The sequence below is a fragment of the Silene latifolia genome, chromosome 9 (genome assembly GCF_048544455.1).
Source record: "Silene latifolia isolate original U9 population chromosome 9, ASM4854445v1, whole genome shotgun sequence".
Classification (NCBI taxonomy): domain Eukaryota; kingdom Viridiplantae; phylum Streptophyta; class Magnoliopsida; order Caryophyllales; family Caryophyllaceae; genus Silene; species Silene latifolia.
In genome coordinates, this window is record NC_133534.1 from 58,444,790 (window position 1) to 58,457,145 (window position 12,356).

At 35.9% G+C, this 12,356-nt stretch overlaps 1 protein-coding gene across 1 annotated transcript; it reads left to right on the forward strand.

The window, feature by feature from the left end:
* The first annotated feature begins 2,280 nt into the window (after positions 1-2,280).
* Positions 2,281-3,678, forward strand: LOC141601085 (uncharacterized). Its single transcript, XM_074421349.1, has one exon. It carries the CDS (start codon positions 2,281-2,283, stop codon positions 3,676-3,678), a length of 1,398 nt encoding a protein of 465 aa, XP_074277450.1.
* Positions 3,679-12,356: the final 8,678 nt, after the last annotated feature.

Sequence of the window (12,356 nt, forward strand, 5' to 3'; positions counted from 1 at the left end):
ACAAAACAACCTCTAAGATTCACTGAACAAGGTCTGGGATTCACAAAACAAAGTCTGAGATTCACCTAATAAAGAAAATAGCAAAATAGGTTATTTTAACCACTTATGATGATCAAGTTTCACAAAACAAGCCTTAAGATTCACTGAATAAGGTATGAGATTCACAAAATAAGGTCTGAGATTCACCAAATAAGGAAAAGAGCAAAAAATGTGATTTTAACCACTTATGATGACCAAGTTTCACAAAATAAGCTCTAAGATTCATCGAACAAGGTCCGAGATTCACAAAACAAAGTCTGAGATTCACCTAATAAAGAAAAGAGCAAAATAGGTTATTTTAACCACTTATGATGATCAAGTTTCACAAATTAAGCCTTAAGATTCACTGAATAAGGTATGAGATTCACAAAATAAGGTCTGAGATTCACCAAATAAGGAAAAGAGCAAAAAACGTGATTTTAACCACTTATGATGACCAAGTTTCACAAAATAAGCTCTAAGATTCATCGAACAAGGTCCGAGATTCACAAAACAAAGTCGAGATTCACCTAATAAAGAAAAGAGCAAAATAGGTTATTTTAACCACTTATGATGATCAAGTTTCACAAAATAAGCCTTAAGATTCACTGAATAAGGTATGAGATTCACAAAATAAGGTATGAGATTCACCAAATAAGAACTGAGATTCACAAAATAAGGCAAAGAACAAAATAAACAAAAAGAACTACGCCAACCAAGAACAACTCCCTTGTATTGAACTTCATGATTGGGATAAAACCCAATGACATAAATGTGTTTTGAAATCGAGTAAGAAGCTTAAATCCTCAGTACTTGATAGTTGATACTTATATCTCATCAAATTAGCAAACAAAAACAAGCTACCCAGACAAGCTTAACACTAAAATCTTCTCATTAACATATCCACAACTGCTAAATGATCCTCAGTAATCATCATAGTCCATCTTAAATAGCAACAAAATGGTTCACAAAAATTCAATTATTCACAAAAGAAGCTCTGTGATTCACAAAATAGACTTCGAGATTCACAACATCAAAACAAAGACCTGAAGTTCGATTATCATCAAAATTTCACAAATTAAAACTGAAATAGAAAACAATAATTAGAGCTTCAATAAAAGAAAATACTTGTTTCACAAACATTATTATCATCAACCATTGTTTTATCTACAATCTCTATGGCAATTTGAGCTGCAAAAATCGTCAAAAATTATGTAATAAGTAGTACAAAATCGCTAGGTAAAGGAAATCGCGCAATCTGCATCAATTTCGAACATTATATTTACAAAATCGCTCAATTTGATGAAATTCGAACCAAATCTTCTGAAATTATCGCACAATATCATCATAATCGCAATTGTCGATCAATTTGCTAAAATACTGTTTCCTTGTTGTAGCTTGTTGATCAAAACACGATATTGTTGTATTTGTGTTGATCGCAAAATTTGTAATTGGAATTCTGAACAATCGTTGCTATTGATTAGGTTATGGAGGAGATTTGGGAAAGATGGCTGCAAGTATAAGAAGAACTGTAGCTTGATGATGAAGAAAATTTGAGTACCGTGTTTTTTAATATTTGGGATATAATAAAGTCAGTGGGCCAAATTTTGAGCCCAAATTTGAAGCGCGCAACATTCACAAATCCGCCCCAACATGAATGAATTTGATGAGACCGGCCGCCTCGCCGTAATGAGGTGCCTCACGGATCCGCCTATATATATATATATATATATATATATATATATATATATATATATATATATATATATATATATATATATATATATATATATACTCCCTCCGATCCAGACAAATGGTAACGTAGGGAAAAAGTGGTTATTTAAGAAAAGGTGGAAAAGTGAGGGGTAAAGTAGGAAGATTGATGGGGCCACATGAAATGTATTGTCTAATTAAACCATGAGTTAAACATAAGTAAATCTTGATTAACTTGAGCAATCCATGTACTTGCAAAATAATGTCCCACGTACAAATCTGAAATCAGTGGGAAAAATTACAAATTTTTTGGCCAAATTTTTTGTATTTGGCGCCTAACCTCACCAAAATCAAGACAATGACATCACCTAATACATCAACTATTACATCATCTTAACCCATATTACATCTTTTAAACACTAGACATAAGTAATCTTCACTTCATCTCTTCTTATCAACCCCAAATTTTCACAGCTTTCTTTTTACTTTAGCTTTCTTTTTACTTTAGCCGTAAACACAAAAAAAAAAACAGATTAGAAGTTCAAAGAAATGGGCATAAAAAACCTCACAATAGACGAAAAAGAAGGCATTGTTCATTTCTTGATGGCGAACTCCGAATCAGGCGTCCCTCATAAGGGAAAAATCTCAGAAGCGGCATTGAAATGGTCCATCTCTCGGAAAACAGTATGGTTATGGTGGAAACGAGCAAAGGAGATATCAAGTGATAAAGCGGTCCACTTACCTTCTCGTATGTTGGGCAACACCAATGCACCAACGGTGCCAATAAACATTGAGATGATAAAGAGCATGCCTTTCAAGAACCGTTCATCAATGCGCAAAATAGCAAAAAAACTGAAAGTTGGTTATGGTACGGTCCAACGGTGGGTCGAGAAAGGTGAATTAAAAAAGCATAGTAATCCAATTCACCCTTCTCTAAACGATTCCAACAAATTAAGAAGGCTTTTGTTTTCACTTGCCTCGATCTATGTTGAGGAAAATATCGTCAAGTTCAAAGACATGTCATGCAATGTTCATATTGACGAAAAGTGGTTTTATCTCACAACCACAACAGACAACTACTACATTGTCGCGGGTGAAGAACCACCATATCGTTCATGTCAATCGAAGAGGTACATAACAAAGGTTATGTTTATGTGTGCGGTGGCTAGGCCTATCTATGGAGAAGATGGTGAGTTACTTTTCGATGGGAAAATTGGTGTATTCCCTTTCGTTGAACAAGTACCAGCAGCAAGACGAAGCAAAAACAGGGAGGCAGGAACAATTGAAACAAAGGCTATAGATTCAATTACAAAACAGGTAACCAAACATTGCTTAATCAATGACATTATTCCAGCAATTAAGGCAAAATGGCCAGCAAATGCAAGTAAAAACATATGCATTCAACAAGATAATGCAAGACCTCATATTGTTGACCATGATCCAAAATTTAGGGCTGCTGCCAGCTCAGACGGTTTTAACATTCATCTACAATTTCAACCACCTAACAGTCCATATTTGAACATCAATGATTTAGGGTTTTTTAGGTCGTTACAAACACTTCAAAATGATGAAGTGGCCAGTACAGTTGAAGAATTAGTGGGTAATGTACATGCAGCATTTAGAGATCATGAACCTATGAAGCTCAACTTCAACTTTCTTACTCTACAATCAGTCATGGTGGAAATCATGAAATGTAAGGGACACAACAGTTTTGATATTCCTCATATGAGTAAGGAGTCACTTCTAAGGCAAGGAATACTCCCATTAAACTTAATGGTTGATGCAAACTTAGTGAGGGACTGTTTAGCATATTTGGATCAAATGGGTGAGGGTAGTAGTCTTAATGAGCTAAGACAAGGTATGGCATTATTACCTGCAGTAGAGGTAGTACCTCCAACTGAAGTCAATGATACAGAAATGGAAGTAGTAGTTGCAAGTGACGAATAATTTTTCATTGATCTTACAATGGAATGACAAGTTTAAGTAGTGAGATATTTTTGGCTGGATGTTTCAGTAGGAAACATGATCAGAATATTTTTCTGCATGTTTACTACCTAAACATCTTATTGAATGATCCTTTTCATTAGTGGTCATTCTTTTTGGTTAATGTAATGCAAAAGGCAGTAATCATGTTGATGGGGCATATTCTGTACCGCTGACCAAGTCAACATATTGAACAAGGTCAAAGATATCCACAGCAAGTCAACAACTCAGACTGCTTAGCCGATGCAGCCCACTGGCTGTTAGTTAGCACGGGTCTCGGCGTGACAAACTGCCAGTAGGGACACATACCCGCGTACTCATATCCAAGACCCCTCGGCGGTGAGTCAACATGGCCCGCCGGCCTGCCATAGGTCCCTCGGCCGAGGGGTAGATCAGTCTTTCCACCTGCTAGCCACTTGGCCACTTGGCCACTACGTGACAAAAGGTGAAAGCCTATAAATACTCCTCAACCTTCATTGAGGAAAGGATCCCACAACTTAACCTAAATACACTATTCATCTGGTAATATCTTCCTTATCTCTCTACAATACATACCTAGCCAAGTAATACAACTTAATCCTTTAAGTTTACTGACTTGAGCGTCGGAGTGAGTACGCTTGGCACAAAGCCAAGCCCTCAGTTCGTTCATTGTTGCAGGAGAGGCCGAGAGGAACGATAAAGGCAAGAAGGGTTCAACTCAAGACATTATTCTACAAGCCACGGGTGGTAACGATACTTGCTCTGGAATTACACCCGGAACACATGTGTAATGCAATGTAATGGTCCTTGAATGTTTTAGTTGGTGGTTGAAACTGCTCAAACTTATGTACCCAATCAAACACAGTTAAGTCATCATTGATGGCAGCAATCCTGAAGCTCTCAGGAACTCATTAGGCTCTCATCATTAAGCTTTTAAATGGTCAATGAATGCCTCCTTAACCAATCTAAGATTGGGGTGGCATACAATAAACATTTAAACATGTGGTCAGAGACAAGTAATTCCAAGTTTGACTCTCACAGAATGCTTCACTGAGTCAGAAAAGGAACAACAGCAATTAACAGCAACAGAAAATGGCAGGAACACGAAAGCTCTCAGGGACTAAAAACCCTCTCATCATTGAGCTTTTAAATGGTTCTACTTCATGCCTCCTTAACCAATCTAAGATTGGGGTGGCATGAAGTAGTAGTGATTATATGCAACTACAAATTTAGATTAGGGTGGCATTAAATTGTCAATATTTAGCCTCCTTCACAAAACTACGTCTGTAGTTACAACAAATCTCCAATTCAATATTGGGGTAAGACACAATTAGCAACAAGTACCCTCAAAGAAGACATCACTGGGTGACACTACAAAAATCAGCAGCAAAAACATGAGCGATTAACATCAACCAAAAACCATCTGTATAAACAACAACACCAATTAATAGATGTAATAACACTCAATTTGTAGATGTAAACAATCAATTTATAGATGTAAACCATCAGATTTGTAGATGTAAACAATCAATTTATACTGAAAACATTCAATTTGTAGCTGTAAACAATAAAAATCCACTCTATGTAAACAAATTTGAAAGCAGAAAACACGACAAACCCGAAACCAGATCATAACAAACACCAATTCTAATCATGTTAAATTCAGCAATCAGGTTGAAAGCACGACAATACTACGGAGTACTATCTAAACAAACCATTAAAATGCAACTTAAGAGCAACAAACCCAAAATCGGATTAATTAACAACAAAAACCAATAAAGCCATCAAAAAAATAGCAGTAATAAAACTTAATGAAAAGTTTCAGAGGTAAACCTTCCTTTTCAAGACGGAGTTTGAGTTTACCATCAAATCTCACCCCAAACATTCGGAATTTCTTTAAACTTGGAGACTCTTGATCTTCAATTTTATTTATAGGGAACCATTCATCTACAATGTTATCTTCCTGACCGATATGCAACCAATTTGTCATCGCATCCACCCAGACGAACAACGATAAGAATAAATGATTTACTGAGAGGAATAAGTTTGTAGATGGGGAGAGCTTAGTAGATAGGGAAAAGAGATGGAGAGATGTTTAAATAGAGATCGAAGATGATGCATGAGAAGGACGATGAAGATGAATGAAGATGATAAACGATTTACAGAGAGGGGTGAGGTTGAAGATGAAGATAGAGAGGGAAGAGAGAGGGATGAGTTTTCAGATGAATATGGAGTACGAGTGATTAGAGAGAGGCGGTTGAATTGTTAGGATGATTAGGGTTTTGGAGGGAGTGGTTAGGTAATGGGTGGGTTATTAAATGTGGGTAGATTAGGATATGGATGGGTATTAATTGTGTTTAGTTGGATTAAATGGGTAGTTGGTGATTGTGTAAGTGGATAGTAAAGTTGTAAATAGATAGTAAAAGTAAGGGTAATTTAGTCATTTTGCAGGCTAAATATGGTATGTTACCATTGGTGTGGATCGTCCGTTTTAGGTAAGTGTTACCATCTGTCTGGATCGGAGGGAGTATATAGAAATAGGATCTCGTGCGAACTTAAAGTTGGGTGCGAACTGTACGAACCAATGTAGTCAGGGGCACTTTTGTATATACAATAACATTTTCCCCAAATTAAACACACACTAAAGTTAAGTGACAACCACAAACCTGTTTTACTCACTCGCACATTTACATCACCACCACCATCAGACACCGTGGCCGCCACCACCACAGTATCACCACCGGAGCTCCGGCATCAAACTCGCCGGTGCACCACTCGACCTCGTCCTCGCTAGAAACCGCACATACCGTCGTCTTTTCGCCAGAAGATCGTCGTTTCGGGTTGCTGCTGCTATATGGTGTTTGATGGCTGCTCCAGCGGTTATCGAGGCTGGGTGCCGCCACTGCTACTTGGTGGATGCGTGAAGTGGTGGCCTGAAGTCGATGAGGTAGGGAGTAGCAGTGTCCTAAAATGAGGGATGCGATTTAAAGACATGGTGTATATATGGCAAGCCGTCGACTGGACACAGCCGGAGATCTGATGGGTGGATCGTCGGAAAAAACCGAACCAGGTAATGTTCTCTCCGGTCAATAATGACGCAGTCGGTGTCAGAGGTGATGCATCTAAGGCGGTAGTGTGTGGCGAGATGCATTGATTGACTGATTGTTTGTGGGGTGATTGGTGCTTGTGGCGGAATACAGTGATGGTGGTTGTATGTGTGGTGCTTGACGGTGATTTGGTGGTGTCGACATAAGTGTATGGTGGTGGTGATGTTAGTCATCAGTTTTTGGCTGTGGTATTGGCGACGGTTGGGCCAGTGGTGATGGCGGTCAAAATGGCGGGATGGGTAGCTGACAGCTGTACATTGTTGGGTTAGTGTGGTGGGTATACAAATGGTGGATTCATGGTGTTTTGGGGAGTGGCGGCGGCAGTGGGGTGGCGGTGGTGGTTGGTGCTAGTGGTGTAAAGGTGGGTGGTAGGTGGTTCTGGCGTGAGATGGCGCAACTGTGGTGGTTTGAAGTCGGATACACAGAATAGTACCTTAGATACACATATACAAGCTCTAGATACATGTGTATTTGAAGTCGGATACATGTGTATCTAGGTTTGATAGGATGTGTATCTAGCTTTAATGACACGTGTATCTAGGTTTGATAAGAGTAGTTCGTACGGTTTGCACCGTACTTTAGTTCGCACCTGACCCTAACCCTATATATATATATATATATATATATATATATATATATATATATATATATATATATATATATATATATATATATATATATATATAATCGAGTTGAGAAAGTGTGGATGTGACACGTGGAATTTAATTTATTTTTTTAAAAAAAAATTACATGATTGTTTTACATTAGTAGGTGATATTTTAAGTTATTAATTCATATCAATTTATAATTCCCAAGATAATAAAGAATATGCATGCAATTCTTATACCATACACCTACTCCCAATATTATATAAAAAAAAAAAAAAAAAAAAAGAAAAGTGCACACTACTTTTAACAGTTATCACTTTTCAAAAACCCTTTTATTCTCCTGTTTCAAATTATGTCTTCCGTTTCTATAAAAAAAATCGTCCTTAAAATTTAATTTTTCATCCAACACAGTGGTTTTGTAATCTTGATTCGAGTTTTGATTAATTAAATTATAACTTATCAGGTATGTGTTAAAATTACTTCGTGTTTTGATTAATTAAATTCTATTATCGGGTTTGTGTTGAAATTACACTAAACCCTAAAAGTTGTATAATAAAGTAAATTAAATTGAGTTTTTATGTTTTATCTCTCATTATTTATGATTAAATTTGTGGTTTCGAGTGTGATATTCATCATATGACACTATCATATTCACTCAGAATTTAGTGAATATGATAATTTAATTTGATGAATATGTCTTATCAAGTGTGATATTTATCATAAGTCACTATTATATTCATTTTTGATTTTAGTGAATATGATAATGTAATGTGATGAATATGTAGTATTTAGTGTGATATTCACCTTATGATACTATGATATTCACGTTGAGTTAAATGAATATGAATATATGATAGTGTAATTTGATGAACGTGTGTTATGTAATGTGATATTCATTTTATGACACTGTTATATTCACTTTGAGTTTAGCGAATATCGGTTTAATTTAATGATTATGAACTGTTAATTTGATAAAACTCGAATACAGATAGATGAAAGAAAACTACAAATTTAATAAATTCAATAGGATTTTAATTTTGATAAATTGAGTAATTTAGAAAAAAAAAAAAGATATTGTGAGAGATGTAGTGGGTAGTTAATTTTTTTTACCCATAACTACCATGGGTGTATCTTACTCCCTACTCCTGGGAGTAGGATATAATTTGCCATATGCATGAATGAGGATACTTCGTACATGGTACTACATTGTATGTCAAACCTTAATTAGAGTGAAATGCATTATGCATATACATAAAATTTATATTTCCAAGATTATTCAAACCAAAATTGCTAGCACCATAATTTTCAACATGTTCAGAGTAATGAGAGACTCTTAATTAGAGTGAGTGGTATGTACACACACATTCATTGTTTAACACACTTCTTTTCAAAGCACACACCTATAAATATACAATTCATTTATCTCCTCACACATTATCAAAACATAGTACGAAGTGCTAAAGTTTAGTTTCTTATTGCTACAATAGGATACATGAATTATTTTGTTTACGGATCCTTAAGTTGGCTTAAGAAACGAACTTTTCTATTAACAATAGTGTGCCAAATAATTATCTACTCAAATATTATCATGTGAGTGATGAATTCCATTGAAGCGCTACTAGATATGGAGGAATGCAGTTAAAGAAGAGATCCAAGTAGCAGCAAAAAAGGCACTAGATATGGAGGAGGATCTACTAGAGTAACACTAAGTGAACGAAGGGAATCTGTCGTGGGGAACAATACCTATGGAGATGAGTAATTTTTCTTGGGTTCTTGAGTTTATGTAATAGAGATGGGTAGGAAAAGGGAATGAATTCCCGAGTTGTTATTCATATAATATGGATCGTCATACCCATAACTTAGTTTATACTATAAACAGTTTCGAATAGTTTGTTCATAAAACACAAGTGTAAATAAATGATAGTTTGGAACTACCAGGATGGGTTTATTGTTATTTTTAAGACAATAAATAATCCTAATATTATAATAAAGTAAATACATTTTCATTTAAAAGTCTTTCATTAATATAAATTTTACAACTGTATGTATTTTAAAATTGTGATGTAAAGTTCATACATATACAAAACAAAATAAAAGCTCATTGTAAATGAGGGAGGCTATAACTGTTTTAGGACGTTATGGTCATTTACAAACTATTTCTATAAAAATAGCATATTTTTTTTTTAATAACGTGAAATAGTTTAAATCTCGAAATTGGTTTAAAACTAGTATAATTGAAAATTCACAAACTGTTCTAATCATTACAGTAACTTTTACATGCGGCCATTATCCTTGATGTAGTACTGGAAAATTTATATGGAGTGATATGTTTGCAAAAACTTTTATATAAGAGATTCAAATGAACACATATGGATCCTCTCCATCACCTCCTCCTCTCCATTATCGATTAATGGGTAGGATATGATTTGAAGAAAAAAGGGGTTGAAATATGTCGTCGACGTTTTATAACGAATCGTCGACGTTTTCTATAAAAAAAGACGAACACTACCCTTCACATACTCTCTCTACTCTCTCTCCTCTCTTGAATTCTCCCCAAACCAACTTAAACTAACATTTAAAAAAAAAATCAACATTTTCAAGATCGAAATCAATGCCGGACGACCATTGACGGAGTAAATTAACGAACTAATACCTTATTACATTAAATCGGTTTTTTTTTTCCGTTACAAATCACATGACATACTTTAAACATATCCTATTTTATGTTGGAAATTGCATAATCTAAATATCTAATTTGATCATGGAATTTGCACGAACATTAAATTTAAAAATCAGAATCACGGACAAACATTGAAATTCAATGTCCAAACCGTGGTTAGACTTTCAAATCCAACGTCAACCATGGCGTTGGACGTTGATATTCAAAGTTTGATCTTGGTTGGACTTTGAATATCTACGTCCAACACTATAATCAACGACTGCCATTAACGTTCGAGCCATGTACAAACGTTAAAAGACCAACGTCCAAGTCAAGGGAGACAATGAAGATCAACGTTCCAGGCTAAGGGAAACGTTGAATTTCAACGTCCCATTCCCTCATCAACGCGCGAGGCATGTCAACGTTCCAACAACACTTGAATAAGTCTTACTGATGGGACGTTTTCGTGTTCACAATTTAATAGATGTTGTCGTTGGGTCACGTCCGAATCAAAACACAATTTATAGCTTCACAAACAACTCTACAATTAGTAAAGAGGCAAGTAAAGGTCGGATCCCAAGGGATGGGAATTGAGATGAGATTTCTATTGAAACTAGTGGTGTCTTAGGGGTGTCACAATTTGGGTTGATGTAGAAGGTCACTAACTAAAAAGCAATGAAAGTAAATAAGCAAGATGAAATGAAAGGGTTGTAAACAATTGATAAAAAGCACTAGGGTGTCATGGGGTCATAGGGGAATCATGGGAATTGATCATACAAACATGTTCTCAAATTATAAGCAAGCAATTATTGTTGTGATGGATTGAGTTGGGTTATATCTTACAATCCTAGGAAAGTTTGGGTCCCGGAGCCGAATCGATTAGATTGTACAACACCTACAAGTCGACTTAGTCTTCCCTACTCAACAACATGCATGGTCTAATGAGACTCGAGTTGGTTTATGTCTTACAAGTATCATTGAAAAGATAGGTGATGGGTAAAAAATGCAAGGATTCATAGGCTCACATTTCATCAAACATAATATGTGCATGAGTTGAGATCAAAACAAGCAAGCAAATAAACCATGAAAGCATATTAATTTAAGCATGAATCATTCCCCATGTTGGTTTCCCCTAATTACCCATTAACCCTAGCTAGGTCACTACTCACTCATTATCATGTTGATCATGCTAGCAAGGTTGTCAATCATACCAACAAAAGGAAACATGATGAACAAATGAAAGCAATTAACAATAATTAAAAAGGGATTAAGAGAATTATACCTACTAATGATTCCAATAATAAAGCAAAGAATAAAAAAAGTACTTGATGCTTGATTGAGAGGTTGTCAATCTCCCAATAATAACCCAAATAATCTTCAATTACCCAAAATAAAGGATGAACAAAAGAGAGATTAAGGAAATAAAACTTGTATTAGAACTTGATTAATTGTTGATTACAAAACTAAAGAGAGATTTGATTGATATTAACTACTCTAATAATTGATAAGAAGAACATGCTCTTGTAATTAGACTAATGGGGTATTTATAGTGGAAATTAGGTGGATGCATTAGGGTTAACTAAGGGCTAAACTAGTAATTACACTTTTTAGATTGAGCAGGGAGAAACCGGTATTTTTCGAGGGAAGGGCTTCTTTATTTGTAGCTTGGAGAAGACGAAATTTCGTTGTACTGGAATCCGTGCGTATTGGAGTCGGGACGGGCGGATTCAGGCAGGGAAAGACGGGCGTCTTCTAGGGAATCCGGGCGGATTCTGTTGCTGCTGTCCGGGCGTCTTTGAAGGAAGATGCACGGATTGTGCTTGTGGAGGACGGACGGATTGTAGGCAATCCGCTCGGATTGTAGCTCAGCACGGTTTCTTCTTCTTTTCTTCCCTTTTCTTCATAAAATCCTTGGGGATTTCCTTGGGGATGCAAGGATCCTTTCTCAACATTGCTCATCTACTATCATATGTACAAAGGCCTTCTAATCTTGTCTCTCCTTGATGCTTGGTCATTGAATTCAATCAATTTAGTCTCGTTTTGCCATGAAAATGCAAGATTTGCACTCCTTTCCTACCAAGGGATCAAAATCTCAAAGAATATGTAAAACAAAGAACTAAAGACAATAAATGACCCAAATATACACTAAAAAGCATGGGAACAAGGCTAATTCGGGGGCTAAATATGCGCTAATTATGGTCACATCAAATATCCCCAAACCGAACCTTTGCTCGTCCCGAGTAAAGAGGTGACAAAGACTAGGACCGTTATTTAAACTAACCTAATAAC

Bases quoted from the DNA above. Each gene is read 5' to 3' on its own strand.
- LOC141601085 (XM_074421349.1), top strand. From the start codon at position 2,281: ATGGGCATAAAAAACCTCACAATAGACGAAAAAGAAGGCATTGTTCAT.